Source organism: Lupinus angustifolius, chromosome LG06 (assembly GCF_001865875.1).
Source record: "Lupinus angustifolius cultivar Tanjil chromosome LG06, LupAngTanjil_v1.0, whole genome shotgun sequence".
Taxonomy (NCBI): domain Eukaryota; kingdom Viridiplantae; phylum Streptophyta; class Magnoliopsida; order Fabales; family Fabaceae; genus Lupinus; species Lupinus angustifolius.
The window spans coordinates 1,174,753-1,190,979 of record NC_032014.1 but is presented as its reverse complement, the minus strand read 5'-3'; the positions used below and the strand labels follow the sequence as shown (position 1 = coordinate 1,190,979).

At 32.4% G+C, this 16,227-nt stretch overlaps 3 protein-coding genes across 4 annotated transcripts; all 3 read right to left on the bottom strand.

Moving 5' to 3' along the window:
* On the bottom strand, positions 943-5,452 carry LOC109348684 (proline-rich receptor-like protein kinase PERK4). 2 transcript variants are annotated; one of them, XM_019589210.1, is made up of 9 exons: positions 5,312-5,452; positions 4,426-5,078; positions 3,694-4,221; positions 3,354-3,440; positions 3,194-3,264; positions 3,004-3,080; positions 2,284-2,428; positions 2,032-2,199; positions 943-1,470 (listed from the first exon to the last, which is right to left on the bottom strand). In XM_019589210.1, the coding sequence occupies exons 2-9, from the start codon at positions 4,949-4,951 to the stop codon at positions 1,231-1,233; spliced, it is 1,842 nt and encodes a 613-aa protein (XP_019444755.1). In that variant the 5' UTR covers positions 4,952-5,078; positions 5,312-5,452; the 3' UTR covers positions 943-1,230. The 2 variants fall into 2 exon arrangements, with proteins under 2 accessions (XP_019444755.1, XP_019444756.1); XM_019589211.1 differs by lacking the exon at positions 5,312-5,452 and adding an exon at positions 5,173-5,194.
* LOC109348685 lies at positions 7,880-10,610 on the bottom strand. The gene is made up of 3 exons (XM_019589212.1): positions 10,227-10,610; positions 9,930-10,145; positions 7,880-8,183 (listed from the first exon to the last, which is right to left on the bottom strand). Exons 1-3 carry the CDS (start codon positions 10,455-10,457, stop codon positions 8,109-8,111), a joined length of 522 nt encoding a protein of 173 aa, XP_019444757.1. The 5' UTR covers positions 10,458-10,610; the 3' UTR covers positions 7,880-8,108.
* On the bottom strand, positions 12,638-14,581 carry LOC109349910. Its single transcript, XM_019590966.1, has 3 exons — positions 14,075-14,581; positions 13,516-13,857; positions 12,638-13,378 (listed from the first exon to the last, which is right to left on the bottom strand). The coding sequence occupies exons 1-3, from the start codon at positions 14,387-14,389 to the stop codon at positions 12,884-12,886; spliced, it is 1,152 nt and encodes a 383-aa protein (XP_019446511.1). The 5' UTR covers positions 14,390-14,581; the 3' UTR covers positions 12,638-12,883.

Here is a 16,227-nt window from a genome sequence, read left to right as displayed (position 1 = left end):
CACCTTAAAAGTATATTCACAATAAAAATATCAATAAAGTAATGAGAAAAATATGTCAACTCATAATAATAATTATGAAAAATTCTCAATATTATTTAATAATAAAATTGTTGAGTTTTTATTATGAAAAAATAAGTAATTTGATTAATTTATTAATAAGTTATGCCTAATTGTTAAGTTTCAATAAATAAACAAAAGCTTAATATCATTTAATAATTAATTAGATGACTTTTTTACTGTAAAAAAATAAACAATTTAATTATCTTATCATATTTTATCTTTAATTTTTAGTACTTGTATCTATTATTCTGATGATATACGATTCATTATCCAATATTTTAAGGGTTTGTTTTAAGTTGGATTACCTAAAGAAATGAAATGAAAGAAAAAGTTTTATAATTCTTGCACAAACATATTTCATATTGTGAAGTCTTTCCTTTTTATTTATTTTTTTCAAAACTCAAAATGAAATGTTTTGCGCAATACTCTATTAGTAAATAACCTCTTACGAATAAAAGAATATTATAATGAGAAAGTGAATTAGATATAGATGCCTTTATTAGTTTTTGTAATTAGGTTAAAAGAATATTATAATAAGAACCTGAAAGTAACCCCTTACTGTGTTCCCATGGCAAAAATGCTATACCTAATAATTTGCTTGGACGGGCCCTAATTATTATCGTACAAAATCCCTAATAATAATAATGAAAATTTACTTTCTAACTAGTGTAATGCTAACTAGTGCAATGTAGTTAGCACATTGCATAAAGATTTAAAACTAAAAAAATTGTATTGAAAAGTAATGCTTTCACTGCTTTGAAAACCCGGGTCATATATTTTCAATGATACATTCATCTGTCTGATTCCTTATTTACTGCCAAAACTTATATATTATCTTGAATCTTTAACTAGTGTGATCAGCTAGACCGAGCAAAATTCTCCTGTAAAACAAATCCAATATATGTATTTCCATCAATAATAAAAGTTATAGTTATATCCATGACTCCATTGTTGCATAACTATGCCAAATTACACAGCAACCACAGTACAACATATAAAATATTGAACGAATGAAGCAACAAATCCATTGATTGCCATCTTGTAAACTTGCAGTACTTCAAAACACCAGGGAACGAAAAGGGTCGTGCTCAATTCTCTGCCAGAAGAGATCTCACTCCCCATACCAATGAAAAATAGATAAAAGCAGCATCATGAGAACTGCTACTCTCATTAATTCAGCCTCCTCGGGGTCTCTCGAAAACGGCTCATTTCGCCACTAGAGCCACTGCTGGTGCCTACCTCGCTTGAAAACACTGCCTTTTTGAACTGTTGCATATCATGATTGTATTGCATTGTATCATAGGAAATATCTGAGCTAGATGAAGAGGTGTGAATATTGGAGATCCCTGTCTTCATCATCCCCTCCTTCAAGTCGTCTAGTGAAACATCTCCTTCCAATGCTCTCACAATCTGTACATAAGTCATCAATCATACCTCAAATGAATATAATTACTTATCACTATTTTCAAAATGTACTGTAAAGTCTTAATATTTGTATGAAAAAACTAAGTTGCTAACTTTTAGTAAACATATTAGAATGGATGTAAGCAGAATACCATGAGTTAAACATGTTGTATAAAGTAATGGAACAAGACAGTGGAATTAGAAAATTTAATTCCACTAAAAAGGTGTTAAATGATGCAATTTTTCAAGAAATAACATGAAGCAGCATAAGCCAGGTGAAGCAAACTCCTATTATGCAAACTTTATGCTCTACTAGTTTCTAGCATATTATAATAGACTGTATCATTTAGAATTATCAAGATAGAAATGACGGTGAAAGAAGCCTATAAATAGGAAGTGAGGTAAATGCAATTGTTGTCCATCCTGCAAGTGCCCAACAATGAACACTACTTTGTATTTGTACGATCCTTCGGTCGTATATAATAAAATTGCACTTTTCACAAATAGATCAAAAGATGACATGTGGTACATGGTCTCTAATGAATCTTATATAATATATATACAAACCTGGCTCATTTTTAGGCGCTTCCTGGCAGAGTGGCGAATGCTGCCAGCAGCACAAGCAGCCATCCTTGCCATTTCAGGAGGATTGTAATTTCCCTCCAAAAATGGATCAACCAACTCCCTGAAGTTCCCAGGATCCTCCTCCAGTCCACGAGTCAGTAGTGGTCGAGCCTGCTCGGTTCACAGGTTCCCAATTGTTAGTTTCCTTTCAGTAAAAAAAGGGATGAAATTGAAAACCGAACATATAATACTAACCCAGTCCACTAAGCTGTCTTCCATGGTGTTTGTGAGGTCCACAGGTCGCTTCCCAGATATGAGTTCCAATAGCATGACACCAAATGAGAAAACATCCGATTTCTCTGTCAATTTTCCACTTGCTGCATATTCAGGGGCAAGGTACCTGTGGTAACATGTGAAAATATTGGCCATCAAGTTAGATTCTTTAAACATAAAAGCCAAGTAAATATTGGCTATTATAGCTAGATTGATCATTTTTATTATATTTTAGTGTCTTTGAAGATAATTATTTTTTAAGAAAAAGCTAAGACTATAGTTGCAGCTTGATAAGTTAAAAAAGATGAAAGATGCAAGTTGAATGATACTCTTGATTGTTGAATGCTTAGGAATCATACAAGTCATTATCATTCATTGGTCGGGCCTTAAAATTTTCAAGACACCATCAAGTCAGAGTATTGTAGTTAAAAGTATATTTTGATTAGTTAAATACATACTGAAAATCATGTTCTATTATTATTTGGAGCTCTATCATTTGTAGACTAGATTTTAACACCACGTGTCTCTATACTGATTACTGAACCTAATCTTTAACTTCTCTGGTTACTGAACCAAAATACACCATAAAAACAAAGGCGCATTATTGATGTCCTATTTCCTGTAGACAAATAAGTTAATCCTTTCATTTGCAAGTATTGAAATTTATAATGGCAATAAATGCATCTGGTGAGGGAAAATTACCCGAAAGTTCCCATGACACGAGTGGATACGTGAGTATTATTATCAGTAGTCAACTTAGCCAATCCAAAATCAGCCACCTGATTAAAAAACATTGTTGCAAATATAATTAAGTAGCTTAACAAAAGTTTGGTAACATGTGCAGAACAATTGAATAGTTAGAATAAGTAAATATGTGGACTAAATATGGAACCTTCGCTTCGAAGCTGTCATCAATGAGGACATTTGCAGCTTTGATATCGCGATGGATGATACGAGGATGACCTGAGAATTTTTAAATATAGCAAGCATGAGTAAAAAATACAAACAGAAGAAAAAATGATAGAAGACCGTAAGAGGGATGTGAATCTTACAGTCCTCATGAAGATATGCAAGCCCTTTGGCTGATCCTATTGCAATCCTCATTCTAGTAGGCCAATCCATGGTAGGCACACCCTTTCCTGCATTTCATAACATCAATTACATTAATTAGCAATTTTTTTATTTTTTGCTAACTTTCACCCCACGAGATATATTATATTAGGACCTACATCTAAATCTTAGATCCTTAATAGCTAATAGAGCATCCAAATTTTTTACTTTTGAAGGTAATATCAATGGAGATTTATTAGCACTACACTTTTCTGAGCATAAATAGTACATATAAACAAAGTCCTAAAACTGACATGAACTCAAAGAATGTGTATTACTTACCATGAAGGTGATGTTCTAAAGTATCATTGGAAATAAAATCATAGACCAACATTCTCTGTCCACCAGCAATACAATATCCAACAAGTGACACAAGATGGCGATGGTGAACACGGCTAATGATGTCAATCTCAGCTTGGAACTCCCGCTCTCCTTGCCCACTACCTGCTTTCAAGCTCTTGACTGCAATCTCCTTTCCATTTGGCAACACCCCTTTGTGGACATAACCGAACCCACCTTGTCCTACTAAATTCTGATCATGAAATCCACCTGTAGCAGCTGCCAATTCTTCATAAGAGAAGGTACCCTTGAGGCCTAATGCAAGGTTTGGTGAAGGGGGAGGCAAAGGGGGTGGTCCCATTGAGAAATTGCCGCTCATTTCAGCACTGTTCATAATTAGTGGAGGTGGTGCACCCCAGCCACTGTTCGGTGGAGCCATTCCACTTTGAACCCCAACAACATGGTCCGGATGAGGTGGACCTCCATAATAACCACCAGGGTGCTGACCACTATTATTGTAATAGTGATTCCCTGCATCAGCTATTGATTCAATAAAATGATTCTTGTACAATAATTATTGGACATCAAAATTCAAATTTGATATCTGTGGTTTCCCTTTGAATTTTTGAAAGTGGAGGATAAAAAATTGAAATGTTATGCACAAATAACAAACATAGCTTATGTTATAGCTATTGCCTATTGTTTATGCAAGAATGATAATAACAATTTGTTTACCTTTTCCATCTTGTTCTCCATAGTAGTACATTGGCTTTCTTTTCTTCTTCCTCCTGGAGCAAATAACACAAACGACGACCATAATCAGAAGAACGACCCCTACACCAAGCACTGCTCCAACAATTGCCTTGTTGTTATTGTCACCACCGCCATCGGAGTTAGGAGGAGATGGTGTGCTATTATTATTATTATTATTACTTGGCAATGATTTGCGTTGCGGTGATGGTGGTGATCCACTAGAAGGTGATGGTGGAGAATGGCCTGATGACGCTGGAGGAGGTGGAGACTCATTATTGGATGATGGTGGGGTTGGATTGTTTGTCGATGATGGTGGTGGAGGAGAGTTACTAGAAGAGGGTGGTGTTGGAGGGGGTGAGGAATTTTCTGGTGGTGGTGGTGGTGGAGGTGATGATTCTGATGGCGTTGATGGTGGTGGTTCCGATGACGGTGATGAGTTATCAGCATCATCTGGGGTACTATTGTCAGGTGTAGCATCATCAGGTGATGAGTTATGAGGAGAAGACATTATTGACTATTGTTATTCCTGTGAGGAGCTTAGAGCTATTCTGGGTTCCGGCCGAAAGGTTATGGCAGAATACGCGGCCGGAAACACCACCTTTCTCTTAGCTACTCTTCTATCAACAGTTGGGCCCCTGAAAAGAAAACAACATTGTTCAAAGGGAAAAGAAAGAAATATCATTAATACAATGCATGTAGATGGAGGTGAAACCAAAATTCTAATCTTACTATGCAACTTTTATTAAATGCTAGTGATGATATATCAATGAAATTTGGTTTCCTAGAGAATGTGATCTAATTTGTGTGAGCAATTGTTAGAAAATATGCTAGAGAAGTTCTTTAATTTTCATGAAGAAATTAAAGATACCTGTTTGGAGGAATAGCAGGGGTTCTCAACAGAAAGAAAAGGAAAAAATGTTGCTTGGTAAAAAATCCATAATACAAGAGGAACCATTTGCTGTCATTCCTCATTGGTCTCCTACAAAGGAGGAACTCTTTTTTTCTCAATCAATGTCTCTGTCTCTGCCACCTCTTTGCTTAGTTTGAGACAGTTATAATTTTTACCATTTTTCACTGGTCTTCATTTCATCATTCAATATCTGGACATAATACACATATCATCCTGAAATAGCTTACTAACCAAATATCACACAAGAAATTCATCTAAAAATAACAATTTAAACTATGATAGGCAATATTTCAATATGATGCAATGTAATAGTTTACATGAATGTGGTCAATTAAATCTTCAAAAATTACGGACCTAACTAATTTTCATATGGTGCCTTCATTATTATCTTATCTAAGTCAATAATTGAAGTTGTGGGAATAGTATATGGACCTTACACACCTCTAACAACTTTAATTGTGTAATACTACCACAAGTACTTTATGTTTTTATATAATTATTTTTGAGAGATTGATTTTGTTCTTCCTTTTTATAAGGACCCTCGCCAAATTTTCAAGTGTAGGAATAAAAAAGACAATGTTTATATGGCAAAATATTTTTAAGAATATAATCATTACTCATTCAATTATATACTTGAGTTTTCTTTCTTATGAAAAAATTGTAACATCTTACACATGAGAGATCATCATTACTGTATATCCAAATTTTTATTAAATGTACCAACATTCGAGTCTTGTGGATGGAAAAAATATCCGCTGGGAGAGTTAGCCTCACGTACTTGTAGATGTTCCCGACTCGGACAAGATTGTCTCCAGTGCGAGAATACCAATAGAAACCAAATTTTTATTTATTAAATGTAATGGAAAATGATAATCTAACATTACCACAAATAGAAAGACAGAAATGTAATGGCTCATATGCATCATAAAATTATGGAGAGCACAATTTCTATTCATAAAAGCATAAATTCGATCATATGTCATGGCTTGTGATTTCTGAGAAAAATATTTAATCATTAAACTTTTAACTTAAATATGTTTTTCCAAACAATAACAACAGCAAAAGACACATGAAGCTTTATCCAAACATTATCCTATAGGAAAATGAAAGATGAGGCATATTAATTAAGAAGAACCTAGCAGAAGCTGTGATCAGCAGGGAGAGGAACTGGGATTTAAACTTGTTCAAAGTAGTGCAATCCAAAGACAAGTAAAATAGCAAGCAATGCTAAATAGGACCATTAAGATGTAACCAGTTTTGTGATGCTCATTATCTTCAGTGCCATATGAGTGAGTGACTGAAATGGTTGATGCCTAGATTAGAGCATGACATTGGGGAGAATGGTAGACAAATTTCCTATCGTTTTTAAATCTTTTATAAATTTATTCTATTATCAATTATTATTAACTTACAAATAAATTCATTCAATACTTTATTCATCATAATATAGGTGTTTTATATTATTACATGGTTAATGTATAACTAAAGTAATATTTTATTTAGAATTGAGTAAAGTATAACATTATTTAAGATTCATTTAGAAAGTGGTCTAAAAAACATATTGAATCTAAGACTCAAAAATTGTATATTACATTATAGTGATTTATCTGAGACATACCTTATAGAAAATTTATTATGAGAATAATATAATTAAATTCTTTTAATATATAATAAATACTTATTTTTATTTCTACCTTACAATTTATTTGGACCCTCAAGTTGTTTTGAATTTTCCACCAACCTTCACGTAATTAAATATTTAAAAAAAAAATAGGGTCTAATTTTTTCTCTGTACAGGTTCTATAAAATGTCTTGACAGTGTACAGGTTCTATAAAATGTCTTGACAGAACTTAACTGTAGTCTGGCTCCTCTCCGTTACTGGAGAGAGCAATACATACCTAAGATTGTAATATATGACAAAAATAATATTTCAATGGTCTAAATATTTGTTTTTTTTAAATTAAATATTTTATAAAAAGTAACTCCTCTCATATTCTCAACTGGAATGTCCAGGAGAGGAATCCATTTCCCTTAGCTGATAGACCACACAAATGCTATTGAATAGTCCTATCCTCAAGAATAAAAAAGTTAATTAAATACATGCTTTAAGATTACAAGTGTAGAAACAATATGTTGATATAAATTTAATGCTTTAAAATTTTGGGTTGATATGTATTATTTTACTTCAACAAATTTATATCAAAATTCTCTTGTTATTAAGTAAGATAAAATTTTGGTTTTTAAAACTTTTAGATTGAAACTTTCTATCAAATCTGGTTTTAGAATAAATTATCCAAATATGATTTACTTCATATTATAACCAAAATCAACTTTAAAAAATCAAATTATTTAAAAATAACACAAATGTAAACTCCATTTTATTTAAGTGATAACATTAATCTTTAATTTTAGCTTTACATGAGGCGTTAATTGGTTATATATATATATATAAATAATCAAGGGAGATATACAACTTGACTGCTATGAAATAAAAGTAACAACAAAAATAACCAGTTGAAATTGTCACCTCCAGAAGATTGTGCGTCAATTTACCAAGACTCAATTCATCAAGGCTTTGAATTTGACTGCAAAATTTGAAAGAACCACAACCTATTACAATACATACTTTATCCCCACTATGGAAGCATGAAAATCTGAGTATTTTTTTCGCCCATCAATGCAAAACTTTTGGTACGAAGCAATTGATCATTTTCAAGTGCAGACTAGACCGTTGAATGCTCTACACTCTAATGTTTAAACACGCTTAGACGCTGTTGCTTCTTTTCCTTTCTCAGCTTGCTTGAGACTTTTACTAAATTCCTTTGCTCTCTGAAATGGTACACATTGAAATAGTAAGGGTCGAATATATAACACCGAGTCTGATAATATCAAAATCTCAGACAGGAGCTGAGGTTCCTTCCACATGGTCAATTAACTGGAACAACCAAAGATGAATTAATTCACACAAAAACACCAGCATGATTATGCAAGCTACCACACGTTAAAATTACATGATGATCATATTAAAGTAAAATTAACTACTGATAGCCGAAAATTGAAAGACGTATAAGAGCAAAAGGGAAGCCTAATTATTAGGATAGAAGAGCATTTAGATAGTTAGTTAGAGGGGGATTTCTTAGCTAGTAGGAATGGGATTAGATAAGGTAACAAGGGTGGAAACACTCATTCAGAGAATTACAGTTTCGTGTAAATAGAGTGCGAGAAACGAGACTAATATCCGCTATGAGATATGGGGAAAGGTTTCTACACTTTTTTGGTCTCTCTAATTTCACAGAAGTTCATTTGTGAAACCCCCCAAGTTCCTATTTGGGGGGAATGCATAAACTAAAACACATTCCTTGAGTTTTGGGGTGATTGTAAGTAGGCCCGATAAACTTTTATTCGTCCTCATGGTTTTTACAGCCCCATCCAATTTCAACAAATCTTGCTCATGGTTTTTCAAATAGATGCAAATTTGGTCCCTCTATATTCACTGTGGCTACAACCCTCTTGTAGCTAATGCGGAGTTATGCTACAAGCTACGTCATCTCCATGTCAACAAAGATAGTGAGAATGAAAAAAATATCCATATAAGCAAAGACAGTGTCAGATCAGCCATTTTGCTGACATTGGAATTTGGAAGAACATGGACAGACTAATTAGCATCACATTCAAAACAAGCACGGCAGATCCTTGAAACTGGATCCAGGTGAACAAATCAAAAGTGTAATTAAGCCAAAAAGGAAAAAGCCATACAGTTTACTTTGCTGACAAGATAAAAAAATTCTGACAAAACTCCTAATTGAATAAAAACTGCCCAAAAAGATTCATTCCAATTCATCATCAAGGGCTGTTCAACAAATTCTACATGAATGAGGTAACTATTATTGCAAAAAAAAAAGGTACAAAAGATGGATGAATAGGAAACAAATCAAATGAAATTAAGTCAAAAAATGAAAATTCCATAAAACTTCCTTTTGCTAACAGGATCAACAATGCTGATAAAACTACTAGCTGTTACAATGTTTTCCAAACTTATAAATGTGCTTTGATTAAGTTTGCAAAACAGGATGGCACATGTTACACAGTGCTAGGTGCTATCATCGAAGGCAAGGGTAGCGAGAGGCCAGTTCGGGGCTTTATCAGGATGGAATCGCAACGACAGGGGCATTTTTCTGTGGTTCAGAGTTGAGTGCTATATCAGCAATGATGTGATCATACTTTCTTTTGCTAACCATAAATATGTTCTACATCAATTTCTTTTCTCACTATCCAAACACTTTCTTTTTCACATAAAATTGAATTTGTTAGCATTACCAGTTGGTCTCAAGGGATATACATTTAGTTGGCATAGCAAAATGCATGTGGAATGTCGCATTTTATAGTATACAAATACAAGAAACCTGAAAGATTGAATCTTTTTACTTTGAAAACAATACCAACACCCCATAAATATAAAGTAGAATGTGCAATGAAGAGATCCAATAAAGATTTTATCTGTATTTGGATTTGATTAATTTGATATAAAAAAAATGAATGAAGAAAAAAGAAGAGAGATAAAAAAGAAGGACTAACGGCAGATTGGATAGAAGGTGGATCAAAATGAAGAGAACGCACAGACATCTTAGCGATCTCATTAATAGCAGCATCTCTAACACCAGAAACATCACTCGTTAATTCTTCATATGCAGCCTCAAATGCTTCTTGCCAAAACCGCGGTAATCTTATCCTACGGCTATTACTGTACACATCCCACATGTGCCTCACCACTTTCTCCCTCTCCTCCATTTCCTTAACACCAAATTCCAAAAACAATCAAATCAAATCAAAATAATCAACAAATCACAACACCTACAAGGAGAATTAACTTACGAGGACATCGAGGTCGTCGTGGATGGGAGTGTCGATGTCGTTGGTTAATGAATTAAGGTTGCCGGACCAACGAAGAGAAATTGTGCCTGTCAACATTGACCATAACGCTAAGATCAATATTGCTGCTAGTGCCCAAAATTTGTACCTTCCTTTCCCAAACAAAGCTAAATCTGAGTTTTCCTTTTTTATATTTACTGTCTTCGTAGTTGGAAGCCCATCATCATCCTTCATTTCTTTTGGATCGAATTCGGTAATGTTTGATTGTTTTCAATCAAAATGAAAATATTGTTCTATATTGGTTATGTGTGTTGCGTTGGCTTCATAAATTCGGACTCGGAATTACGAAATAGGAATTGAGTCCGATCTGGTTATTATGGGGTTGGATTTTACTGAGTAGGAGTGCAATTATTAATAAAGAATGAAGAATGGACAATAGATTTGATTGGATTTGATTACTTTTGATTTGGTTGATTTTTATCTGACGTGGGATGATCGTGGCCGTTGAGTGCAATTAATGCGGATGATCACATTTATTGTTGGAAGCAACCGACACTAGACGGCAGCGTTTCAATTAAATGCTAATCTCATAAATTCACAGCGTGGGGTGTTTTGTATGCTGTAATGACACGAGATGGACAAGAGCATTTTTAATGAGTCTTGTTATTCATTCTTTTTTTTTGTTTCTCACATGTATTTTTATACTATCAGTACTTATGTCCGAGCTGGAATATCTACATGTATTTGGGGTTTTTCATTTCTTTTTAATTGTACTTCAAGATTTTCAGAAGAAAAAAAGTTTTTTGACCGTGGTAAATAGATTAAGAAATGGAACCAAGTTAGTCTTTTAAAAAAAATAGTCATGGAATAAATCTTAGAAACTAAAATGCCCACTGTGTTGTGTGTAGATTTAGGTTTATGAAAGATTCACATCACAATGAATAAATTATTTTATGACGAACTTTTTTATAGTAACTTGATGAAGATTCTATTTTGTAGCAATATGTTTGGTTGGAAGAATAAATAATATTTTGGTGTAGATGAAGTCATTCAAGTGAGTAGTTGATGAAAGAAGACTAATTTATTTCTAGGTGTATAGATTATTAAAGTCAATTTTGTTTCTATCTATATCATCTTAAGAATATTCACAATGATAACAAAAAATCATTCATAACGAAATAAACACGTTTTTCCTCCAAGTTTATCATCGGAGAGGAGACATTTTTATTCTTATTTCGCAATGGTAAGCTAAATAAACACTATTCTTTAAATTATGAGTCAGCATTAAAAAATAGAAAAACATTCTTTCAAGAGAGAAATATAAACGTGAGATAGATTTGTAAGGTCCATTTAAGAACGGAAATAAAGTTGTCTCGTAGATGATTTTGGTTTGAGTTATTTAAGTTGTTAGAAAATGTAAACAAATATAAAATAAGAGGAAAAAATGTATGCACGGACAAGTGTACAAGATTTATATACACTATCGTTGTATCATCCATCATTGATGTTTAATTATTGTTGACTTTTCAAAAAAAGTAATCCAAATAAAAGGTGGATGATAGTATGCATGTGTATAAATCTTTAAGTGTACAGATTTTACACTCATAAAATAATCAATGTGCTTATTTAAGAATGGAAAAAGTTTTGGAGGTGGATGATTTAAAGTCTCCTTATTAATAAATACATCTTGTTTGGTATAATAGTTAAATAATTTACATATTAAAATATTGATTTTATATAAATCTGAAAACTCTTTCTTTTTTGTTTTATTATTGGTTATTTTATTCATTTTAAGAAAGTTTTTAACTTCTAATTAAATGTTTTGGAGAGATTCTATTTTCATCATTTATGATATTAATATATAGTATAATTAAGTAGACCAATATAATAGAATTTTGTATTGCCTAAAGTCTGATTTTGATTTATTAAGTTAAATAGATTTAAAAAAATATATATTCGAACAATCTTATATAACCTTAACAGCTTATAAGTCAGGTAATAAATGGTAAAAAGTAATCTAGCTTGCTTGCAACCCTAATCATATAATTGGTCTCTAGGGTGATGGAGCTCTATGAAGGAAACATATCTTATGTATAATAAAATATGTAATTTTAGCGTAATATGATTAATTGAAAATATATATTTATTTTAAATTTTTGATTAAATATTTTTCTGACTAATGATATAACATATGAAATGACATATAATGATCGCATATGCATGGTGCCTCCATTTTGTCCAATGGTGCCATGTATAAGAGAGAAAGACGTATCTGAAAACAAATTTATGTAGAGACAACTAATAAAATATTGACAACATATTAATATTTTAATTCTAATTAAATTTAACATTAAATGATAATATCAAAAATTATAAAATATATTTATCTTCAAATATGACATATTACATGCGTCTCCATACAAGTTTTTGTCAAAGTACTACCATTTGTCATATTTGCATCTTTTAAGTAAACATAATGCCACTAAAATATGCAAATAAATTGTTTCACAAAGATCTCAAATGCTGTTAAATGTACTGTCATATGTGCAGGTTTCTATAACATCAACCCCACATTCTATTGTGGAATCAAAAATATATTCATGATTGTCATTACATAATATATATCATGATTCTTTTGGAACATAAATATGCTCATTCCACTATAAATTATTTTGCTGTGTCTTTCCTAACCCAGAGGGAGGCAAAAAACTTTCAGCAGTCAAACCCCATATATTAAAATCTACATCTTCGATTTTCCATCTCTCTTCTAATTCTCTTTTGTGGTTAGATGATTGTTCACCATATCTAGAAACTGTAACACGAGTTCTACCACTGTGTGACACATTTATCCCATCCACATACTTATAATCTTCCATTACTGACTCTAGGCTTGTTTCCCAGAATATGTCATTGTCATCTTTGGTTCTCATTGTAAGTAATCTAGAGTCTTCAAATTGAATCAAAAGACCAGATCTCTGACTGAAATATCCCCATAGAGTGTGGTGTATTATCTCAAAGTTTACGCCACTTTGGGCCTCTCGAATAGCAGGGCTTGTCTCCAATTTTAAGATAAAGCACTCTTCGTCATTGATTATTTTCTCTCCTATGCATGCAGCGTCCAAAAATAAGTTTGCTGTAGCCCTCGGATCCAATCCCTGACATAGAAGCCATTGCCCACACAAAAAAAGAAAAAACATTTCAAAATAAAATATTGTAACTATCCATTATTTTATAGAGAAATTTGAGATAAAGACAAACATTATATTACAATATTACATGCACACTAATATACCTGAAGGAAACGACGCAAGGGTCTAGGAGCACCTCTTGCAATTGGGGTTTGTTGATTAGAGGAATGTCGCCATGAAACCTTCCCATTGCTACCACAACATACTTTGCATCCAGACACAACTAGCTCTAAACACCACAAATCTGGATCCTTTTGCCATAAAACAAATCCACCAATCTCCTCAGATGTTTTCTTAACCTCTATGTTTTCGCTAGTATGGTGAAAATCTGATGCACTTATCTTCACCTGTCCTGTTACACACATACTCTCCACTGCATTTAATGCTGGTTGTCCCCCAGTTGCAGCTATATATTGTTGCACTATATACTTCGCCGTTGATGCTTCCTACAACCCAATAAATTCATCATCCATTTAAATTATTACCTACTTAGACTTCAAACAAGAACAAGATATAATATATATTGAATTTGTTGACATATATATGTAGGAAATTAGTTAGGATTTAGTAGTAACTTTTGTTCGCTACATGTGATTGAAACTTCTAAACAATTTAGTTGATAATTAAAGTTGTGGTTATTCATGATGGGTTTTTGGTTCTTACTATGGAACTATCTTTGACTGGACGGTGAATGGAATGGCCTAATTGGACTTGAAGAGGGATAAGAGGGGATCCAACAAGGTAAAGAAGAAATCGAAGCTCGTTTAAGCGTGCTGCAACTGCAGGTGATGACAATTTATCCTCAGTTTGACCCTTCATCCATGTTAACATGTTTTGCCACCGCAATGCTACATTGTTTCCCATGTTTGCAAACATTTCTTCTGGTATTGGTATTTCAAGCACAGTTTCTAACCCATCTTCTTTATCAATGTTTGGACAAAGCCTCCTCAAGGAAGACTTTGTAGTTGCTTGTTTCATCAGTGTATGTGTGTAGCACGTTTCTCTTGTTATATATGTTTATCTTTTTATTATTATTATTTGAGTGTGAGGAGAGAGAATAAAAAGAAGGAGTTGATTGAAGAAGAAAGAAAGAGAGAAAAAGAAAGGGGCTCAGAGTCAAAGGTTAAACACCTTTCTATGTTCCCTCAACAGTTTCTATCCATGGAGGGTGAAGATAGAGCTATATGGGGAAAAACCAAAATGAGAGGGTGTGGTTATGTGTCCTTTTGCTTAAGGCTCTCCTTGCTTTTAGGTGCTGTGTGGGCACAAATTATATTTGATTCATTGATTGTTGTTTGAGTTTCTATTTCAAGATTCAATTCATTATTTGGAAATGTTGTTATATGAATTGGTTCTCCATGTTCATTTCATTGGTAAAACAAATTTTAGGAAGTTTTTCACCCATATTTGAAAATGAGTTAAAGTTGATGTGTAAAAAATGTACAAACTTACAGTTACCGCAAATTACAAATGTGCAAACTAGTAAGTAAAAGATAAGTGAATTTGTATGTGATAAGGAAAATGTTTTTTCAACATATTTTGATATGAAATGATGTCTCTTTATTTCTTTTATGTTTCTTTTATTTCAAATTGTATAAATAAGGAAGATAAAAAGTAAGTGGACAATTATGATATAAGTACCCAATATTAAATATGATGCTCAAATAACACAACTCTATATATATTTAACACATTTTTGTATAATTGTAAGATAACATATGAGACTTTTATACAACATAATGATAATAAATGAGACTTTTTTATATAACATATTTTGAATAATGAATGTTTTAGCTTTCTAATAAAAACTATCTTCATTCACTCATATGCAAGATTTTAGTTATAGTCCTCTACTTTATAATGTTGTTATTTTATATATAACTAAGGGTATTTTTCAACTTTAGGTAATGAACTAATCATTTTTTTAGTATATAGTTGCCCCTCTCAATAAGTGTTATTCATATAAATCGAACATTTGACATTTTATAAATAGAGTATGTCTTACACCACCACTAGATTAGTATTTTGTTGGTTATAAAATTGTTCTTTGACTTTGTATAAAAATATATGAAAAATAGTTCAACTTCCTGTTGAATGTATTTTTGTTGGTATTTTGAAGTAGTAGATTAGGAATTATTTATTTGTATTATTCACGTAACAGACTACCCTTTCAAAAATAATAACAAATTTGTCACATATATGTAAATTTTATATAAACTATAGCCTAAACACAAGCAAAAAAAATAATGAACACTTTCCCGAAGCCAATTTCCAAACTCAATTGCCTTCTTAAGTAGTTTCCTCTGTAACCAAGATACGTATACAAAGCTCAGGCAAGTTTGCTAGAAAATCACGCGAGGTGTAAACTGGTGCTATCATAAGAGCAAAGCCCACACTGACACCACCAATACACCTTCCTAATAACATCAATGTACAGTGGGACTGAGATCTTTTGTCCCAAAAAGTTATTATTCATATGTCTCTATTCAATAGTATTCTATAAAATTATATAAAATATTAATTTATTTTTTATATTTTTTTTCAAATTAAATGATGTATTTTATTTGGCTTAAAACATTATTAGGGACACCAATAAACAAATAGTGATGGTTTTATATCTCCATCCTATATATTGCTGAGTTTGGACCGTATCCAATGAGAATTGAACCAAACATGAATTGGATAGTTTTTTCATTGGTAATTTGCGAAAGAGTAAAAGGACAAATAGTGATGGTTTTAAATTTTAATTGTCACATAACAGATTTAAGTAACTAAAGATTATTTTACTGAAACTCGAGTGAAAAATTTGGTCCTTA